General features: G+C 40.3%; 1 protein-coding gene across 4 annotated transcripts in view; it reads right to left on the minus strand.

The window, feature by feature from the left end:
• Sgf29 (SAGA-associated factor 29) overlaps positions 1 to 22,814 on the minus strand; it is a 185,254-nt gene that overhangs the window by 137,835 nt on the left and 24,605 nt on the right. For all 4 annotated transcript variants that reach the window (XR_011047042.1, XM_068391278.1, XM_068391276.1 and 1 more), the window contains exons 5-6: positions 22,517 to 22,639; positions 9,140 to 9,298 (exon numbers count right to left, since the gene is read on the minus strand). Coding sequence is in view for 3 of the 4 variants with exons in the window: in XM_068391278.1 (XP_068247379.1) it covers positions 9,140 to 9,298; positions 22,517 to 22,639 (282 nt within the window). In the remaining variant the exon portion in view is untranslated. The remainder of the gene's footprint in view (positions 1 to 9,139; positions 9,299 to 22,516; positions 22,640 to 22,814) is intronic.

Below are 22,814 nucleotides of genomic sequence, written 5' to 3' on the forward strand. Positions count from 1 at the left end.
TTATGTATTTTTGGAAGGCCATACATAATTCCTGGATTAGATCCGCTGCTATATAATGTTTTGTATTCTATTTCATTAATGTTTTTCTGGTTTGATAATTTCTTTAAAAATCTATTTAATCGGTCTTCTAACAAAAGGGTATTTTTAAAAGAGTCTTGATGTGTTAAGTTTTCAAATGTGAAAGGGTCACTGAGAATGGAGTCCATTTTCGTAAGATAGTCTTGTTTGTTCATAATGACCACGCCTCTTCCTTTGTCCGGTTTACATATTATTACGTTTTTATCCTTTTTCAAGTTTTTCAAAATTTTGAAATCCGACTCGTTATTATATCAAAGCTTACCTTCTCAGATTGTTTGAAAAATTTAAGGGTGTTAGACATTATTGTTTTTAAGTCTGTTATAAGGTCACCAGGATGAAATTTGTCAACAATTGGATAATTCATAAGTTTACAATACATGGATTCTAAAGAGAAAGAAAATTTGAATTTTGATACCTTTGGAGATAGACAATGTTCCAGTCCAAAGGATAACAACCATTTCTCCTTATTGGAAAAGGATCTGTTTGACAGGTTTGTAATTACACAATGAGAGTCTAAACAAGGTGGTTTGTAAAATACCCCTAAATTATACAATTTTCGTGCATGATTAACAGATATTTGGTACTTAAATCTATCTACATTTTTATGAATATAATGTAATATATGATTGAAATCAATAAAAGATAACACATTTTTTACAGTTTCATAACATCTCATTAAATTTAATTTGTGTCTTTCAACTATTTTCCTCTTCTGGTCGAGCTCCTTTAATATTAAAGTTTTTTGCCATTTTCTGTAGAAGTCCTTCCGTTGTAATTATCTTCTATGTAGTTTAAATCTCGCAAATTTCGGGATGACGTTATAGAGCTGACATCTTTCCAGAAACGTAACGTCAAGTTATTTGTTTACAATATTTATGTACAGCTTGCTCTTTATTATTTTACTTTCTTTTACCCAGGAACATGATTATGAACACAGAGATGTTTGAAACGTTGTTTATTTGTTGGTGATGGAAATAAATTTAAGAATGTTTGGCGTTGTCGTAATTCTCCAGTTCCTTAATAATAATAATAATAATAATAGTTGTAGAGTGATCATAAGAATTCACAATTTCTTATTTCCCTAGGATTTGCCAAGACCTTTGATATCCTGGATACTGCTCACCAAGAGTTCTATGGTAAAAATTTGGATTGTTGTGAGAGCATGACATTTACTGTTATGAATTATATGGTTCTTGATATTTACCATATGAAGAATAAGTTTTAAGCAATGGAGATGAAAATGGAAGGAGGCTGTTGCACATTAGCCCAACTCCTCGCTGGTCCTAAATTCATTGCCTGAGACCATAAGGTGAGTCATAGCTCAACAATAATGATTAGCAAGAGGAATAAACGTTTGTTCTGACAATAATACAAACCCTTTTGCTCTTTATTAGAGATTAAACTTTCGGCAAAGATGAAACTAGCCATAAGACGTTCAGCAAGGTGTAACTACTACACTGCTAGTTAGCAGAGGGAGGGTGTAGCCGGCTACCCCACTCACAAACACACCTGTGTTCTATCGTCACTTTTACTTTTGGCTCAGTGGAAAGAAGACGTTCGTCTCTCTCCACCACCCAACCTTTTACCTGACCTTTGACTAATTTGTACTTGTAGTGTTTGTTTTGTGTTGCTTTATTTTTCAAAGGTGTGAATGTTGCTGTTCGGAGACGGCGTAGTATCGGTGTTCCTCATGGGCGGAGAACCCTTTTCTTTCAATCTCTTCCCTTTTGAGTGTTGCTGTTCAGAGACGGCATAGTGTCTGTGTTCCTCGAGGGTGGAGAACTCTTTTCTTACGATCTCTTCCCTTTTGACAACGGACAACACTTAGGCTGGAGGCCTCCCCCAGTTCTACGAGTGCAGTGACCCGGTCCTCTGCCGCAGGGGAGTCGTTCTCTGTGTCGACTCCTTCATTGTTTTGAATTAGATGTCTTACTCTTCAGCGCTAACAACTTCGCACTCCATCGTTTGGCTAATGTTGCAGGCGTAGGAGTGGGAAGTCGGAAGCATGTTCCTGCACCTCTCTGGGGACACCTTTTCTATTCACGGATTAGGTTTTCTCCTGAGTTGTTTTCTTCAGAGCTGACAATGACGCACGCCCTCATTCTACTATGGCATCCGGCAGAGGGAGTCCGAAGCATGTTCCTGTTCTTGTGTAAGTTGCTGTTCCTGCCCCGTCACCGCCTTTATCGCCTGCGGCAGTTCCTGATCATCACTGACGACGGTCTTTCGCGTACTTGGGTTTGGCCTCCCCGGAGTAATCTTCACCACATGGGATTTAGAAGGGGTTATGGACTTGTCCATGCCTTCTTCCAAAAGACTCTTCTCACCAAGAAGACTCGTCTTGCCCAGCAGACTCGTCACACCAAGTTGACTTGTCTCGTCTTGTAGACTAGTCTCGCCCTGCCTCCTCGCCTCGCACAGTCCCGCTGTAGCTATGCAATCGCCCATCAGCTTGTGATCGCCCTCGATTGACCGTCAGCTCGCGATCACCCACAGTCACCCATCAACTCGTGATCGCCCATCAGCTCGCAGTCGCCCTCGATCCCTTGTCCACCCGCTACCATTTCTTAGTCCTCGACCGCTCGTCTGCTCACGATTGTCCTCAGCTCGCAATTTCCTGTCAGCTCGCAATCGCCCATCAGATTGCTTTCAGGTTCCTGATGTTCCAGCAACCTTTTTCAGCGTCTAACCTTTTCCTCTACTCATAATCGTCCTTCTGTTCTCTTCAGTTCTCTTCAGCACTTCATGACCTACAACGAGTCAACACAAACCAGATCATGACCAGTTTCCTGCTCGTGTCCAGTCTCCACCTCACGTCCGAGTTTCCCACGTAACTTTACAATGCAGCCTGTGTCAACTTCAAGATAGCGATACCTTTCAGTCTCATAGCACTGCCTAGCTCGCGACTTTACCTTCCGAGGTAAAGTTGACCTCCGTCTTTGATGATCAGCTCTTCCCATTTGCAGGTAGAATAACTTCTCTGGCGAGGATTGCAGAACACTACTGGCTGTGTTCCTCACTGCTAGCAAGCACACTGGTCTTTTCAGCAAGTCTCCTTTTTGTCTTTTAATCTTACATAGAGCACTCAAGCACTAGGGCTTCTACGATCACTTTCGAATCTCCTAGCGAGTCTCCCCATCTAGACTTTTTCCAGAACAGGGGCTGTCACTACTTCATCAACGCTAGCGCTTTCGTCCCCGATAGCACACAGTTGTGCGCTACTTCGATGCGCCGATGGCGGCAGCACACAGAACTCCCTTCTTGGAGCCTAACCATGCACTCACCAATGATGGGAGGGAAAGCAGTTGTCCTTGGTGTTTAATACCTCTCTCACCAATTGGAACTTGTTGTTTCACACAAGTATACTGTAGTGGTATTAGGTTCGCGATGCTTCCATCTTCTTTTGAGCTTAGGTTCTTGACACGACTAAGATGTCAGGCCAATGTTTGAAGGGCCCCACACATGCAGATGCACAATCTTCGGCATTGACTCACTGGTTCTCGTCAGTGTTCACGAACGTTTTCTTCAGACCACTACCACTACCAGTAGTACTATTACCACTAGTGGGCTGACATGTTAAGTGCATTAGTGAATAGGTCGCCTCTTCTGCTCTGTCTCTATCCGTTTGGTCACTTGGTTTTGGTATGTGGTTAACTTACAAGTCGACATCTTCATTGAATGACTAGATCAAGAGCATCGTGTATTTTTTCAAATCTGTACAGTATCTACAGAGGTTCTTATAATCTGTCTCTTAAAAGTTGAATCACTCGCCCTGTTTGGTAGTTGAAGTCAGTAACTTCTAAGCATCTTTCCATTATTTCACATTTTCTACAAGAATTGAAGATGATGGGTGGTGATTTACAAGTACTTCTCCATAATTTATTTGCTAAGAATAACAGAGTCACATTATTACAGTTATTGATGAAATTGATTCACTGCTGGTAAAGGCAGCAAAATTTTTCTCAGTTAATCTGATACAATATAACCATCATCATAATGAAACTGATTATTTCACTACTTACCCAATAATCAGACAGTAGAGAACAGTACATGTTTTGAAGAAAAGTAAAAGCATCCCAGATTTTTTTAAGTACCAGGTAATTTTTATTTTTCCTTACTATACAAACCTGAATCCTTTAAGTAGGGGTGCAGTATGTCTTCAGTATGAGCAGGAACAACCATTTAAAGACAGACTTTATAGATGCGGTAGTTAGTAAGAGATAAAAGGGGGGAGCCAACTGCCTGTATCACATCACTTTTGACTTTTGGTTTAAGGACTAAGGCGGGAAGTGTAAATTAAGACTCGCGTTTATACAGTTTAGACAGTTAATTTTCTAACTAGTAATTTATATTTTTCTAACTTTAAGACATCGATTCCTTTAAATATAGTAGGAGTATGTATGTCTTCAGCGCAATCTGAAACAGCCAAGGAATCTTTAACAAGGTTGGTAGTCAGTGAAAGGTTGGTGGGGTAGTCAGCGGGAGGTAGGTGGGGAGAGAGAGACATATATCTGGCAGTATATCACTTTTGACCTTTGACTCAAGGACTTACCTGAGTGGTTGAGGTGAGAAGTGTAACTTAAAGGACTCAGGTTTATATTATTAGGAAATATACAAATTACTTTAAAAATTTTTGTTTTATTTCTACACGTATTTAAACAATCATTTCTTAAATGGGAGATTCATTCTTAGGTGGGAGGTAATCCCCTAGAACTAGACTGGAAGGCTCTTTTCTTCCCTGGACATGTCATCCTTCTTGGTCCTGTATGGGAGCGAAGAAGATGACTTCAACACCCTCCTAGTAGTTTACCATAGATATGTTATTAAGACCTCAGCCAGTACTGGCTTAAAAGGGAAGCTTGAACTAGGTCACGGAACACCTACCTCTCTATATGAGAGATAACGTCAGAAGAGTAGGACAAGACATCAAGACTGATACGAATGGAAGACACCAGCCCATCCTTCCCTCATGAAAGGCGGATGGAGGACTTGACTCAAAGCAGAACAAAATCTACTAGAAAGACTCTCCGTTGCATGACTGACCAGCATCAGTCATCCGATTAGCATGCATCAGCTGCAGCTGCTTCATCTCCTCAAGGGGAAAACAAGAAAAAGTAGAGAGGACAACCCGTCCACTTTTCTCGAGACTTATGCTGAAAGTGTTACCTTAGATGAGATGCATACTTGTCTAATGTGGAATCTGGAAGTTACATTACTACTGACAGCCACCACAGGACTTAAGGATGGAGATCCAGGGATCTGTGGATAACATCCTAAAAGTATCAAGGTGGAGATGGTCTGAAACTCATACACAATCTTTGGCTCAGAATACAACTAAGGTGTATCCATCATTAGAAAACTCACAGAGCTAGAAGGGACACTGACTGGGTACATCCTTCATGTCCAGCTATTGCTAAAGGCCTAAATGTTCAAAAGTCCTATTCTTGCTGACTGAAGGGTGGATGGGACTTACCCTCCACCCACCACTAGTTATAATTAACTTGTTAAATTTTGATATCCATTCAACTTCACTGAAGTCATGCTCCTATCAAAGGACTCAGGTTTGTTCAGTTAGGAAAAAATAATAATTACTTATAAAATTTGTAATATTTCTTTGTACCTGTCTGCCTACCACCAGACTCAAGGAGGTAGCGCAACTGACCCTGATCAGTACGAACCACTAAACCATTTTGCTAGCAAGGGAGAATGGTTGGCAAGTGAAGATGTTAGTTCACCACTTCTTCCTCCTTAACCAATGCCTCCTTCCTCTTCCTATTCTCTTCTTAAGACACTTCTCAAAAGGAAGAAGAATCTGAAGTGGTTGTGCAGGAAGCCTCTTGCAAGAAGTTCCTTGGTACTCTAGTGTACACTCTCCTCCTTCGAAAAAGAATGATAAATCTCAGATTTATCTGTAGGTCAGGTACCTTCATAATTCCTGTCGTGTCTTATTAGAGGGATTGCATTGGTACTTAGGATGCCACTTTCTATCTTCCTCAGACATATCAGTTCTTATCCCTCAATCAGTACCTTTGTGGTTGGTCAAGTGATTACTTAGCCTGATATGGTGGTTTTCTCTTGATCCAATGCAAGTGAGCGGCCTCAGCTGGGACCTAACACCAACCCCATAAGCCCGGCGAAGGTATGATTCTTTACATGCCTTCCCCTTTCCTCTTGAGAAATAGGAGGAGCATCCTTGTCCTTGAAAAGACACTCTCCTTCTCCATGAGAGAGTAAGAGAGCTCACCTGTTGACAGTTTCCATTAGGGGCCTTCAAGTGGAGTATGAGCCTGTTGTGACAGCTACTACTCTAGCTCCATTTGCAGGAGAGCAGTACCAAGCACATTCAATGCCCAGCACTGTAGATCAAGTAAGGGTAGGGTATATAGTATGCTGCCCTTAAAGCCCCCCTCCTCTCCAAGGAGGGAGTAACAAAGCTCCCCCAGTGACCTTTTTCCAAGGAGTCAGTCAACTGCACCGTGATCCCTGTAAAGCAGATACTTCTGACATACCAGCTACAGTTAACGGTCCCTTCACTGAGTATTCACACCATGCAGAGTGGAATGTGTTTGTCCACCTCCCTGGTCCTGGGATGGCCATTGTCCTCAAGGCACTGGTGCACACACTATCTACTAACCTGAGGCAGGCATTATAGGAATCTTTCCTTCAAGATTGTTTCTTATCAGATTCAGAGTTTCAGATTCTTCATCATATAAAACTTTTGATCGATAATGGCTCCATTGCCTTTGTCATCTCACAGACTGTGATGAAGACAGTACCATTCGGTATCAAACAACAGTTTGGATCTTCTTGATCCTATCCTTCCATGTAAATTGACACAACGATGCCTGGTGTCACATAAGGGCCCTATAATGATCTTCCATGTAAATTGACACAACGATGCCTGGTGTCACATAAGGGCCCTATAATGATACTTGAAGATCTGACACCACATGCACCAGTGGCATTAGCCCCAGCAGGAACAAGACAGACATGTCCAGATGCTGTTCTTTCTGGCTTGGTGAGGCTACATGCTTACAGATGCAACTTTGATCAGTGTTGATTTCTGCTGTCTCATAGAAAAACTCAAAAGCTTAGCCTTGTCAGTTGTCTTTTGATTTATCTGTCGCATACTTGGAGCTGAAGGTAGGGTCTGAAAGTGTTGGACCACCATGGCCTCGCTGTACTCTTTGGACATTATTTGAATTCCACCCTTCAGTAGTTATTAAACCAGAGTTATAGCTTTTTGTTTAAAGAATAGACAGTAATTTCCAAAGATAAATAGATTAAGTTTTAAATGGCATCAACAACTGTGTCCTGTATTCAGATGATCTTGTGATAATCTCGGAACTTCAAAAGAATATTTTGGCAAAAGCCCTGTAACCCCATACAAACGCAAACCTTGTTCTAAATTTAAAGAAATTTCAATTTTGGAAACCCACTATCAGTTACTTAAGCCAAAAAGTGGGTCTTACAAAGTTGACAAAAAAATGGGACCACAGCCGCTATTATTGATTTTGTAATCCCAGCAACTAAAAAGCAGGACATGAGATTTCTCAGAATGGTTTCATATTTTCATAGATTTGTGGCCTATTTTTCAAAAACAAGTGCTTCCATAACTAATCTCTTTAAAAAAGATGTACTGTACTGTTATTTCATATAAGTTGACGAGTGTATAGAAGCTCTAAAAAAATTAAAGGCCGAAATGATTCTCGAGCCTGTACTATTGTTACTTGATTTTAGTAAGGAATTTGACTTAAGGATCAATGCCACTGATAATGACATAGAAGTCTTATTGCAAGAAGTGAACAGGATGAAGCACCCAATCGCTTATTAAAAAAAACTGAATATAGACCAGTAAAATTATTCAACTACAGTAGAACCTCACAATAACAGAAACTGTTATTACCAACTTCAGATATAACAAACCAAATTCAGATAACCAGAGTAGTGTTCAGTTGGCATAGGTCACCATAAGAAGTACTTAGTTCTGAGATATTTAAATTTATTTACTGTATACTTATCTATATAAAGATAAAAAAATGTTTTATCTAATTCATTGTTGCCATATCATTAGAAATAGTCTATTCATGCAATAATTCTATATAACTTTTTTCTATGCGAGCCGATCTGATAGTATGTAAAGAAGCTCAGTTGATTTTTGTCATCAGCTGATTTCAAGCTTAACTCTAGAAGATATGTGCACATATAAATAACAAATATAATTCTTAATAGACGTAAAGATGATTTTATAAAAAAATTTTTTACTTACTATATCCTTGGAAATTCAAAATAAATAAAATAAAGCAGTTTCAATATGTTTTTCCTACCTATGACTTCCATCGCCGAACACAAGGAACAAACACATTTACACATTATCGGGTGGCATGTTCATCACATAATGCCAACCCTGAGAAGGTAAAGGACCTTATCGCCAATCGAGCATATGCGATGGAATATCTTGGAAACGGACCAAGCATGGAAAAAACAGGCAAAAGGTGATCACGCTCCCTACTACAAGAACACTTGGGAGCATCTCTAGTGACCTAGGTGGCTGATCACTGCTCACGAGAATAATCAAAACAACAAGTGAACAAGCGTGCAGAGACCGATCCAAAGGAGGCTGAGGATCATATTCACATCACACTCACGAGAGATAAAATCTTATTGCTTGCAAAAGCGGGAAGATCAATCGTTGGTTCCTTTCAACCATGATTTTCTTGAAATCTCTCCATTTGAGCGGCCAGGAGCAATAGAAGGGCACCACCTTCAACCTGACTGACAGAGTGCATGCTAAATCCTGTATGAGATCAAGTCCCAGTGACAGGAAAATACACTCCTGTACCCCATACTGAGATACTTTCCCTTGTTCGGTCAGTTCTTGGTACAGCATTATCTCTCTTTCAGTGCCACTGAAAACATCCCTATTCTAAAAGACAAAAGGTTTGTATAAGCATAGGCACAAAATAAGAATTAAGTCAAATGATGCAAAGTTTAGCTGAAAATTTTACATCACTGAACTATCATAGGTTTAACATACAGCAAGGGCCAGAAAAACTCTTACCTTTGCAACATAATTCTGCTCAGGAGGAACAGCGCCACACAAAGGAGGAGGTTTTTCTCCTGTATTACCTATCCACAATGGGAGGGTCTGTGCACAGTTCAGAAGCATCTTCATGAGGGCACCTCGTCTAATCGTTTCTTTGTTGCCAGAATTTTTTGCCTGTAAGGAAATAATTCAGTTTATATTCATATTGAAGCAATAAAGGCATACTGTAGTTTCTTCAAAAATTGGAAAGCCCTAATCATGGAGAATTAGCACGGCTTTAAAATGTTTGAAAAGATATATCCCAAGACTAGAAAAAACCGATGTCTATAACTGATAGGACTAGAACATATGACAAAAACATGGGAACAACAAGAGTTAGGCAGAAAAGTAGTGGATATGGAAGTGAAACAGAGACAAGTGAAAGGGACAAAGAAATGGTGGAGAAGGTCAAAGCTAAAACTCAAATTCATGTACTATCAACAGTTACAACTTTCACAAAATCCATGTGATAACAACTAAAAGTTCAAGGTGTGTGTAGAACACAGGTTTGCCAGGAAATTTTATTTTGTAATTACAGTAGTAAGAAAAATATGTAATAATCAAACTATATAATTTTAGACATACCATTGTATCTTTTGAAATTGAAGCATGAACTGATTGTACTAATGGAATTTGGTTACTACTGTCATAAATTATCATTATTGGTTTTACTAGCCAAACTATAACCTCAAGAGTGCTTCAAGACCAAGATTCACAACAGGGAAAGCAGCACAGTAAAAACATAAGTAAAGAATATATTATAAAACTATACTGACACATAAGAAAACCTTTACATATGGAAAGCTTTTAGGGGTAGCTAACTCTAAGAAAAATGAAACTTCAATAATAAAAATAGAATTTTTAAATAAGTAATTTGTATTTTTCTTAACTATACAAACCTCAGTTATTTAATAGGAGTATGATTTCAATGAAGCTGGAGCTTTGCTGATAAAATTTATAACAAGGTCTTGGTAGGTACTGGAAGATGGCAGGGAAGCCTCCATACCCCAAACCAGCATAATGAGTAGCCACTTTAACCTTCACCTGGGAATTGCAGGGTACATGAGGTGGTGGGAAGTGTATCATGAAGGACTAAAATTTGTACAGTATACTGTAGTTCGGAAAATAAAATTAATGTATAGTACTTGAAAAATTTGTGATTTGTTCTACAGACACAAACCATTGTCATTTAATAGACTTATCCTAAGGAGGGATTTAGTTCCTATAACTAAATTACAGTGATGCCTCAGGATACGAAAGTAATCCGTTCAGGATACGGTTTCGTATCCTGATATTTTCATATCCTGAGTCGCGTTTTACATGTAAATAGCCTAATCCGTTCCAAGCCTTACAAAAAGTCACCTTTTCTTTCATAAACACGGTAAACTGTAGTAATAAACATGCAATGCAGCCATTTTTATCATTCAATAATTAACCCAACCGTTAAAAACAGCCTAATCCATTCCAGAAACCACCATGAGATTATTCAATAATGTAGTTATAGCCTAGTTATCCCCTCCAAGCCCTAAGAAAACGGTCCATTTTCTTTACTACTGTATAAAAGTTATGGTACTGTATGTACAGCATTTGGATCAGTGAAGGTGTATTGTTACCTGTACACCTAAATTAAGGGTTGATACCCTGAAAAAAAAGGTACTGTACTCTCGGCGACGAGTTGGGATCTCGTAAGCTTTTCGTATCCTGAAAATTTTTTCGTATACTGGGGCATAAAAATCTTTGTATCGCTTTTCGTATCCTGAATTTTTCGTAAGCAGAAACTTTCGTATCCAGAGGTATCACTGTAGTTCATTTAAAATCCTTGGAGGACATAACACTCTAACCTAAAGAGGTGTAAGAGTGTCGACTGCAATCTGCCTTCTATCAATCTAAGATAAAGATTCTCAGGTAGTAGGCTTGGTTTCAGCGTAGGGAACAATTGGTCAGAGAAACCTACATCCTTACCAGGATATATACAGCAGTATACTGTAAAATGCATTGCTATTATAAGTGATGGGTTTACATTTTCATACATTCTTCCCTTCATATGCCAGATGGGGAATATACTTCGAAATTTAATTATATAGAATAGCTACTTGGTATGGTAGCTTATCTGCATCAAAGTCTATTCCAACAAACGATGGTGCAACTGCAACACCCCCAAGGAAGGGAAAGGAAAGGGGATAAGTCCAAATATTGTTACATTTATTCTAACGATGTTAGCTTGGGTATACATTTCTAGTATGGGGAGATTTCCTCCAAAATGGCTGCCAGATCCAATTGTAAATCTGTCTATAACTCAAAAATGGATACTTCTAGATGAAAACTACATGGGACTGAATTTGTTCAAAACACTTTTCTACAACAGAGAAACAATTTTGTGCAGTTTATTGGAAAATTGTGCTAACATAAGGATATACTGTAATACTGTATACAGTATAATAAAATTGATGAATTGGCCAAAACAAAAGCTTTACTCACTTCATTAAATCCTGAGTTAACTAATGTATCGTCTGCTGAACATTCTATGTTAAGTTATATGTACCAAGGATGAAATAATAAAAACAGAATAAACAACCAATCAATCAATCATATTGTAAACTGTAAATACTTTTCAAAACTTATTTAAGGAGGTAGGGGATATTTAACTGCCTCATTCACCAGTACCTTTGTAGATACAATATACATAACTAGCCTTACTGTATATATTATTATCTTTGCAATTGCTTGAATTTCCACAAGCATAAAATCTTGAGCTTGGTACCGAGTTCTTTCTGCATTCACATAAGTTTATTCTGTAACAGATCTTGCAATTACACGGGTAAGGAAAATCCTCAGGTATTGGCTCTGTAATAATTTGAGGAGCCCATCCTGTCTCTTGCTCTTCATATCCAAAATGAAATGGATCATGAATGCATACATTTGCCTTTAATAAATTGTACCTTCAGTTTGCCTGTAAATATGCCCTTTTGACATGCAGTTTTAGACAACAAGAAGTTGCTGGGAGCTTCAATAAATCCAAAACTTTCATGCGATGCTTCCTAAAGAGGCACGGATCATTCATTCTTTAGAAATCTTTTCACAACAGAGTCACATACTCAACTTTTTTTAGCACGATGTCTCATAGGTCTTCCCTTCCAAAGTCTTTATGAAGATGTACATAAAATTTTACCCGCATTAGAGCTGCTTGCTTTCTCCCAACCTTCATTGTCATGTCACAATCACTGAATGAAAGAATAGCCAGTAATGTTTCAATAACTTTATTTTCTATTACTACACATATGTCCTGTACTGAAAGGTATCATGATATGTGCCCCTACCCAAAAAGAGTCAAAATTTTCATCAAACCATTTGATTTCAAAACAGTGATAGAAGTAAATAGCACACACATACATCAGTGTCTGTAGAGGCAATTAGTAGACTTTAGACACTTGCAAATTTGACAGCTTGATTAATATGTATGAAGACTCTTTCATTTGCTTTTTCAACAGTAGATCTCAATTTAGGTACATTTATCATCTGTCCATTTTGTACTTGAGGTGCTTCTTTCAGAATTATATCACTTGGCAACACAGTTACTCTTAACAATCTTTCTTGATGCTGTGAGGCAAAGATTTGAAACAAATTCTGGAATTGATTTATTTCTTGGATTGAAAACCAAAAAGCATCCTTGTCTTTTGGTCAGGATATCAAACTGCTTGATATGGTTTTGTAAATATGATCTTTCTTGGCACTTCTGAGTCTTATTCTAACTTTCATATAGGTCTCTTGATATAGATCAAATACTGCACAAAATCTTTTTGCTTTGTTTAACAGAGATATAATTCTATTCAATATTATTCTAGCTAACTCCTCAAAGGTTATCAAAGAACTTGTAGCAGTAGTATTACGCCCATGGAGAATACATACATACATATACCAAAGCACTTCCCCCAATTTTGGGGGGTAGCCAACATCAACAAATGAAACTAACAAAAAGGGGACCTCTACTCTCTACGTTCCTCCTAGCCTGACAAGGGACTCAACCGAGTTCAGCTGGTACTGCTAGGGTGCCACAGCCCACCCTCCCCCGTTATCTACCACAGATGAAGCTTCATAATGCTGAATTCCCTACTGCTGCTACCTCCGCGGTCATCTAAGGCACTGGAAGAAGCAGCAAGGCCTACCGGAACTGCGTCACAATCGCTCGCCATTCATTCCTATTTCTAGCACGCTCTCTTGCCTCTCTCACATCTATCCTCCTATCACCCAGAGCTTTCTTCACTCCATCCATCCACCCAAACCTTGGCCTTCCTCTTGTACTTCTCCCATCAACTCTTGCATTCATCACCTTCTTTAGCAGACAGCCATTTTCCATTCTCTCAACATATTCATATCCACTCTAGCTGCTAACTCCTTTCTTACACCCGTTCTCACCCTCACCACTTCGTTCCTTACCCTATCTACTCGAGATACACCAGCCATACTCCATAGACACTTCATCTCATTTCAAATATTATGCAGGTTGTGGATGGAAGACTAATCTGGAGTATCTTGCAAATTCTTTTCTATCTCATGAACTAAATCAGTTTTTTTTGCTTTATGTACAGTAGTTCTCCATCTTTTAAAAAGGATGTACCTATACTTGTTTGTTCACAAGTTATAAGCCTATCAACAGGGTACCCTAACTCTCTACCTATCTCTATTATTCTCTGAGCATTAAATACCTATTTTGCTGTATTAACTCTCTTTATTTCAGTATTTCCATTAAAACCTCTTTCTTTGACAAAGGATGAAGTAGCTGCTTGGACTTTTGTTTGAAAAGTTGTGTGTGAAAGTTATTGTACTCCTTACGTCCTTCAGTGAAGCATTTAAAATTAAAATCTACTTCTGCCTCTGGCAAGTGCTTTTAATACTTAGTACTGGACTGTTAGAGTAAATAGACTATACCTATCAGAGATGATATTGACCATTTTCATGATACAGTGATTATCCTTTCAAGTTGTAATGTCCAAAAACTTGTGATGCACGTCATCTTCCCTTATTCCACAAATTTTTCATGGGAGCATGTATATTAAAGGATGATGTATGCATTCATGGTCCATGTCATTATGAATATGAAGAGCAAGAGACAGGATGGGCTCCTTAAATTATTGCAGAGCCAATACCTGAGGATTTTCCTAACCCATGTAATTGCAAGATCTGTTACAGACCAAACACATGTGAGTACAATAAGAACTCAGCAACAAGCTCAAGATTTTATGAATGTGGAAATTCAAGCAATTGCAAAAATAATAATATATAAGGCCAATTATGTAAATTGTATCTAGAAAGGCAGTGGTGGACAAAAGCCAAATATCATCCCTCCTAAAATGTTTTGAATGGTATTTTCAGTTTACAGTATGATTGATTGATTGGTTATTTAATAAGTTTTCATTATTTCATTCTTGGTAAATATAATTTAACATCGATCAAGAACCAACCATTGTGTAATTCCAGCTATGGACAGCCCAATAAAGCCCACGGTACTTGCAAAATGTGGCACGGTATAATTAGCATGCATATACACACTGGTGACATATTCATGGAGAATATAGATAATTGTACATACCTTTTTTCATCTAGTAACTTCCTTATTACTCAATATAACTCTTTATTTTTTTAATGTTATATTATTATTATTACTAGCCAAGCTACAACCCTAGTTGGAAAAGCAAGATGCTATAGGCCCAAGGGCTCCAACAGGGAAAAATAGCCCAGTGAGGAAAGGAAATAAATAAATGATGAGAATAAATTAACAATATATCCTTCAAAAAACAGTAACAGCGTCAAAACAGATATGTCCTATATAAACTATTAACAATGTCAAAAACAGATATGTCATATATAAACAATAAAAATGATATTTTAATTATAAAATAAATTTTTGAATATACTTACCCGGTGATTATATAATAGCTGCAACTCTGCGGCTCGACAGAAAACACACTCAAAAAACTCGCGAGCGATCGGTATGAAGGTTGCGGGTGTGCCCACCAGCGCCAACTGTCGGCCAGATACCACTCTTGCATGTAAACAAACCCTTCAATTCTTCTCGTCCCGCTGCGTCTCTATTGGGGAGGAAGGGAGGGTCATTTAATTTATATATTCACCGGGTAAATATATTCAAAAATTTATTTTATAATTAAAATATCATTTTTAAATATTTAACTTAGCCGGTGAATATATAATAGCTGATTCACACCCAAGGCGGTGGGTAGAGACCAGAGTTAATTATGTTTACAGCGTATAAGCTAAGAGTTTTTTAATTTTGACAGTTATTAATATAACAAAACCAAAATATATAGGTACCTGGTAAGGAAGTTGACTTAGACGATTACTCTGCCTTGTAAGTCTGTCTTCCTCACGGAGCCCAGCGATCCTCTTAGGATGCTGAGACTCCCAGGAGCTGAAGTACCAAGGGTTGCAACCCATACAACAGGACCTCATCAAACCCCTAATCTGGGCGCTCTCAAGAAATGACTTTGACCACCCGCCAAATCAACCAGGATGCGAAAGGCTTCTTAGCCTTCCGAACAACCCATAAAACAATATTAAAAACATTTCAAGAGACAGATTAAAAGGATATTGGAATTAGGGAAGTGTAGTGGTAGAACCCTCACCCACTACTGCACTCGCTGCAACGAATGGACCCAGTGTGTAGCAGTCCTCGTAAAGAGTCTGGACATCTTTTAAGTAAAATGACGCGAACACTGACTTGCTTCTCCAAAAAGTCGCGTCCATAATACTTTGCAGAGATTTATTTTGCTTGAAGGCCACGGAGGTTGCTATATCTCTAACTTCGTGCGTCTTAACCTTAAGCAAACATCGGTCTTTCTCATTCAAGTGAGAATGAGCTTCTCGTATTACAGTAAAAAAATCTGATAAAATATGACAAAGCATTCTTTGACATAGGCAATGAAGGTTTCTTAACTGAGCACCATAATGCCTCAGATTTCCCTCGTAATGACTTAGTACGAGCTAAATCGAACTTAAGAGCTCTAACAGGACATAATACTCTTTCCAGTTCGTTGCCTACGATCTCTGATAAGCAAGGAATATCAAAAGATTTAGGCCAAGGACGAGAAGGCAGTTCATTTTTGGCCAGGAAACCAAGTTGAAGTGAACAAGTGGCTTTTTTCTGTAGAAAAGCCGATGTTCTTACTGAAGGCATGAAGTTCACTGACCCTTTTAGCCGAAGCCAAGCACACTAGGAAAAGTGTCTTGAGGGTGAGATCCTTCAGGGAGGCTGAATGTAATGGCTCAAACCTGTCTGACATGAGGAACCTTAGGACCACGTCTAAGTTCCATCCAAGAGTTGCCAAATGACGTTCCTTAGAGGTCTCGAAAGACTTAAGGAGATCTTGGAGATCTTTATTGTTGGAAAGATCTAAGCCTCTATGTCGAAAGACCAAAGCCAACATGCTCCTGTAGCCCTTAATCGTGGGAGCTGAAAGGGAGTGAACCTTTCTCAGATGTAAAAGAAAATCTGCGATTTGGGCTACAGAGGTACTGGACGAGGAAACAGATGCTGACTTGCACCAGTCTCGAAAGACTTCCCACTTCGACTGGTATACTCTAATGGTAGAAGCTCTCCTAGCTCTTGCAATCGCACTGGCTGCCTCCTTCGAAAAGCCTCTAGCTCTTGAAATCTTTCGATAGTCTGAAGGAAGTCAGACGAAGAGCGGGGAGGCTTTGATAGACATTCTTTACGTGGGGCTGACGTAACAGATCTACCGTTAGAGGAAGACTTCTTGGAAAGTCTACCAGCCATTGAAGTACCTCGGTGCACCACGGTGCACCACTCTCTCGCGGGCCAGAGGGTAGCAACCAAAGTCAACCTTGTCCCTTCGTGAGAGACGAACTTCTGCAGTACCTTGTTGACTATCTTGAATGGTGGGAATGCATATAAGTCCAGAAAAGACCAATCCAGTAGAAACGCGTCTATGTAGATTGCTTCTGTATCTAGGACTGGAGAGCAATAGATTGGTAACCTTTTGGTCAACGAGGAGGCAAAGAGGTCTATGGTGGGTTGACCCCAAGTAGCCCAAAGACTCTTGCCCACGTCCTTGTGGAGGGTCCATTCCGTGGGTATCACCTGACCCCTCCGACTGAGACAGTCTGCCAAGACGTTCAAGTCCCCCTGGATGAATCTCGTCAACAGGGAGATGCCTCGAATTCTTGACCATAAGAGAAGGTCCCTTGCGATCTCGAGCAGCGTGAAGGAGTGTGTGCCTCCTTGCTTGGAGATGTACGCCAAAGTTGTGGTGTTGTCTGAGTTGCCTCTACCACTAAGTTTCGAAGAAGCTTTCTAATATCATCAAGGCCAAGTGGACTGCTAATAGCTCCTTGCCGTTGATGTGCATGCTCTTCGGACTTGAGGTCCACAGACCCGAGCATTCCCGACCGTCCAGGGTCGCACCCCAACCCAAATCCGACGCGTCTGAGGACAACACGTGGTTTGGGTTCTTGACTGCTAGGGATAGTCCCTCTCTCAGACTGATATAGCTGTCCCACCATTTCAGGCATGCCTTTACTGGTTCGGAGACTGGGAATGATACCGTCTCTAATGTCTTGTCCTAGTTCCAGTGAGAGGCTAGATGGAACCGGAGAGGCAGAAGGTGTAGTCTCCCTAGTGAGACAAACTGCTCCAGGGATGAGAGAGTCCCTACGAGACTGTTCCAACTCCTGACTGAATAAACGTTTCGTTTCAGCATTAGTTGGACTTCGAGCAGGGCTTGACTGCGAATCTCCATCCCCAAATATAGAATAATCTGGGATGGGATCAGTTGGGACTTTTAGGTTGACCAAAAGTCCCAACTCCCTGGCCAGACTCAACGTCCAATGTAGATCCTGCAGACAGCGAAGACTGGACGATGCTCTGAGAAGCCAGTCGTCCAAGTACAGGGAGGCTCGGATCCCCGATAGATGGAGGGATTTTGCCACATTCCTCATGAGCCTCGTAAACACGAGAGGCGCAGGACTGAGGCCAAAGCACAGGGCTCGAAACTGGTACCCCACATTCCTGTAAACAAACCTCAGAAACGGTTGGGAATCCGGGTGTATAGGAATGTGGAAGTATGCCTCCTGAAGGTCGAGAGAGACCATCCAGTCGCCTTCCATAAATGCTGTCAAGACAGCCTGGTAGACTTCATCGTGAAGTTTGTCTTGACAAAGAACACATTGAGCGCACTTGCCTCTTACGTACTCCTGCAGTGAACATGGCTGCCAAATCATTGGAGCCATCCCTGAGGGACTTGTTCCTGCAGAGAACGTGGCTGTCAGATCATTGGAGCCATCCCTGAAAGCCTTGTTTATGCATGACATAATTGTACAGCAAAACTTCAAAGGCTCGAAAATAGCTGTGAAGTCGACCTGTAAAATCTTGGAGCGTCTCATGGCCAGGCGCCAGGGAGAGTCTATGAGGTTTGAGAAGTCTATCTGGGCAGAGGCAGGAACTCCCAAGCCGAGAACTTCTCTCGTGTCATATCAGACTCTCGCTCTATAAGCCAGTTTAAAAGAAGGGAAAGCAAAGGCTGTCTCCCCCAAACTCCTCCTGGTGATAAACCAGTCGCCTAGCAAACGTAAAGCTCTCTTAGAAGAGCGAGAGAGCACTAGCTTATAAAACAACGGCTTCGAAGTAGCTAGGTCTAGTGTAAGCTCTGACGTTTAGGCGAACGAGGAGCAGCAGTTACAAAAAGATCCGGACAAAGATCCTTAAAAATCAGCATGATTTATTAAAAGTCCATAGAGGGCTAAGCAGCTTTAGGCTCCTCTCCGTCTGAAAGAGTCCTCAAGGGAATATCAGTAGGAGGGGGAACAGCAACTTCCTCATCTGAAGGAACCTTGTCCGACAATAGCCGAGTCTCAAGCAAGGGAGAGACCTACCGTGGTGGCAATGCTTTACAAGCAGAGTCCACACGCACTGGTGCATTAGTAGCGGACCAGGACGCAACGTCATGTAACTGCTTGACAGTCTGTGAACTGTCAACAACAACAGGTGCGTGAGGACGCACAGCGTCCACTCGAGACTGCTTTGACCGCCTAGACTGAGCAGTCAAAACAACTCTAGATGGCGGAGGTTGACGCTCAGCGTCAAAACAAGTCAACTCCGATTGTTGGCGAACGTCCTGAACGTCAACAGGAGCATCAGCAAGTGGCCTAACGTCCAAATGTGGCTGAAAATCCACACGAGACCGCATCGAGTGTGGTTCTAAACAACCTGATTGACGTGACTTGGCTACGCCAACGTCAACAGGACGCACAAAGGAACGTTAGGGTGGCTGAAGGCCAGGATCTCGATGAGATAAACGGCTAGGCTCAACGGACTTATCGGCAGAATAGTCTTCCATAAGGGAGGCAAGCTTATTCTGCATGTCTTGCCGTACAACCCATTTAGGATCAACGGGAATGGTTGCGGTAAGAGACGAGGGTAACGTCTGTGACCGCAAAACCTTGCCTACAAAAAGACTCTCGGAGTCTGTGTTACGCTTTTGTTAGGCGGAGAGCAGTCTTCCGATGACTGCATAGGGTCAGAGCTGTCCTAATAGTTAAAACCAGGACGCTGGACCTGTCCTGAAAGGACTGACTTTCGCTTAAAGGGCCTCGAAACCTTGTTCCACGGTTTCTTATGCAAAAAGCCTTCGGATGACGAGGAGAAAATCGTCTCTCTCGCCTTATGGTAGGGGTGATCTTGGTAAGATACACCTGATACCATAGAGGGAACGTCTGTTCGCTGATCAAGGCCTCTCGAACCCATAAGTCGTACGACATTACTTCTCCCCTGGGCTTGGGAGCTTGCAAGAGGTCCCGGACTAGGCGAACGACAGGCACGAACAGACGAACCCTCGGTCGCAACACTGATAACACTTTGCGCAATATCACTTTATCACTACGATTTTCTGTTTTGCACTTATTTCACTGAAATCGAATTTTTTAACAATTCTCATTAGGTTTGAATAAAACTGATTTCTACCTGAAGCACGCAATTCTACCCTCATCAAAAGGTTGTAATTGCGAAATCAGTCGTATAATGTAAGCACATTAATACCAGCAAAAAACAGTAAACATATTTTAAGATAAAAAAATCAGTGGCTGGGGAAGAGACTAAACACTAGTTCATTCAAAACTACGTTTTCAATCTCTCACCGTACAGTGCCTTGGGACGAGAATAAAAACTAAAAACGTTTTATCCTTTCTCCCCGTACAGAGACTAGGGACGAGAGTAACTCGAGAACAACGTTACTCGCTTGGGACGAGATAAAGATCGGAACGTTCTCTCTTCTCTCTCTCTCTCCGTCTCTATCTCTCTCTCTCTCTCTCTCTCTCTTGATTTCGCACCGAAGAGAAGAGCCCACTTACCTTTCGTCAATAAACAGGTTATTTGACCAAAGGAAAAAACTGAAAGGTTTTTCAATTAAAAGTTCCTTTAAAATAGTCTTTAAAACATTTAAGCTTTGAAAGAAAAAAGAACAAAACGTCAGAATCGATTTACTCTTTCTGCAAAGTGAAACCGTGATACTCTCTCTCTCTATCGTAACGATAGAGCGCAAACTGCGTAGCATAAATAAACTAAACGTTAGTTCATCTTTGAAACAGTACGAAGACTATTCAAAGAAAAAAACTATCATAAAATATTTACTAAAAATATTTCATTTAATAAGTTTTAAATCATTAGCCCTGTAAAAGTTATTTACGATTGAAAAGGGCTCAACGTTGTTTAACTTCGGTTTCCAAGTTAGGACCGCCTACTCTCAGGAAAGGTCGCATATAAACAAATCATTAAAATTTATTTTGATGTTTATTATAAATGGAAAGCTAATCGAAGAGGCCTAATAAAGGCGGTTGAGATATAAAATATATAGAGGAAAATCTATAATTAATTTATAACGTGATAAGATAATTGCTAAAAGCCTAAAACACACTTCCGTCTAAGGGAAGGGTCGGCCATTTAAAAGTCAAAGAAAGTCCATACTCTCTCTCTTGTCATCAAAATTTAAATCTATCCAAAAACGAGTTCAAGATTTAAGATGAAGATAAAACACCTGCACTGCGAAAGCTCAAACCAAAATGAAGTACTTCACCAAATATGTTGAGAAAACTCCAGGTTCTACAGCGAGTATTGATACGTCTTGTCGTCAACGTCGACAGAGAAGAATTGAAGGGTTTGTTTACATGCAAGAGTGGTATCTGGCCGACAGTTGGCGCTGGTGGGCACACCCGCAACCTTCATAGCGATCGCTCGCGAGTTTTTTGAGTGTGTTTTCTGTCGAGCCGCAGAGTTGCAGCTATTATATATTCACCGGCTAAGTTAAATATTTAAAAAGACTCATGTCAGCCTGGTCAACATAAAAGCATTTGCTCCAACTTTGAACTTTTGAAGTTCTACTAACTCAACTATCCGATTAGAAAGATCATTCCACACTCATGTTCAGGTGATTCATATTAGTTAACTCAAGATTTAATGATGTTATTAAAGCTTTTGTTTTGATAGAATTGGCGTATAAATGGCCAATTGATAAATCTAATTATATATGAGCTACAGCTGATTAGTAGTCCAGCCATGAAATCACCTGGAGATTTGCCATGAGAGCAGCTTTCATGTTGGTAGAGTTGGAAGCTAAAAAGATGGTGGGTTCTGACCCGAGTCTCTTAACCGATGTCCCGGGAGTCAGGGTCGTAATTGCGGCATCAATTGGCAGTAGAGACGGAATGGCCTCCTAAGTAACATAAAACTTTTGCATGGAGAGTGCCTGGAGCAAAATCTCCCAGATATTTGAGGGTCAGCACTTTTGATTGCTTCAAGTGCTTGCTTAGACCAGGGAAGTCCCGACTTGATCGGGGGCCTTTGAAGCTTCCCCATGGCCACTCGTTTCCCTGATCTGAGTGACGACCTTATGGAAGGTTGATTCGGTCTTGGGGTTTTCTACTTCCCCTGGGTCAGGACATGAGTACCGAGCGAACAAATCCACATACCTAAACTCACCTCCCAATAGTGGTAGGAGATAGTTGGAATTATAGGAGGGTTGTCGAGGTTCAAACTGTTTCCTTTATGGCCCCACTATGGACCCCAAGTGGTACTCCCATGAGGAGGAGTCAATGGCAAAGAGACACTCTTTCCTTACAACTCTGGAGGTGCAGATGATGATTAGATGAAATTTCTACTGGGCATCACAGGGGAGAGGGAGATGGGAGAGGGACAGAAAAACTTTTGTTGTTAAAGGTCAGTAAATTGGTAGCTTTAATATTTATAGCATAATGACTACCTGGTAAGTTTTATTTAAATACAATACAGTAATAAATTTCCTACATTTACGGTAATTAGAACTTTTGACCTACCTGTATTCGCAAGTCATGCCGAATGTTGCGTATTTGATAGACAGTGTTTAAAGCTTTCTTCATTAAGGAAACTTCTTTTTCAGAATCGGCTACAGCTTTCTCATATAGTACTTTCAATTTACTCTGAAAATATTGGAAAGAACTCATTTAGAAAAACATCATCATCAACAACAACAACAACAACAACAATAATAAACGTAGTAGATGATAATGATAATCTTTTTGAAATGACTTCCTTTATTCTGAAGTTGGGGAGAGGTAAAATGAGCAAAATGAATAAGAAAGTAGAGAAATCATT

This window comes from Palaemon carinicauda, chromosome 17, assembly GCF_036898095.1.
Source record: "Palaemon carinicauda isolate YSFRI2023 chromosome 17, ASM3689809v2, whole genome shotgun sequence".
Taxonomy (NCBI): Eukaryota; Metazoa; Arthropoda; class Malacostraca; order Decapoda; family Palaemonidae; genus Palaemon; species Palaemon carinicauda.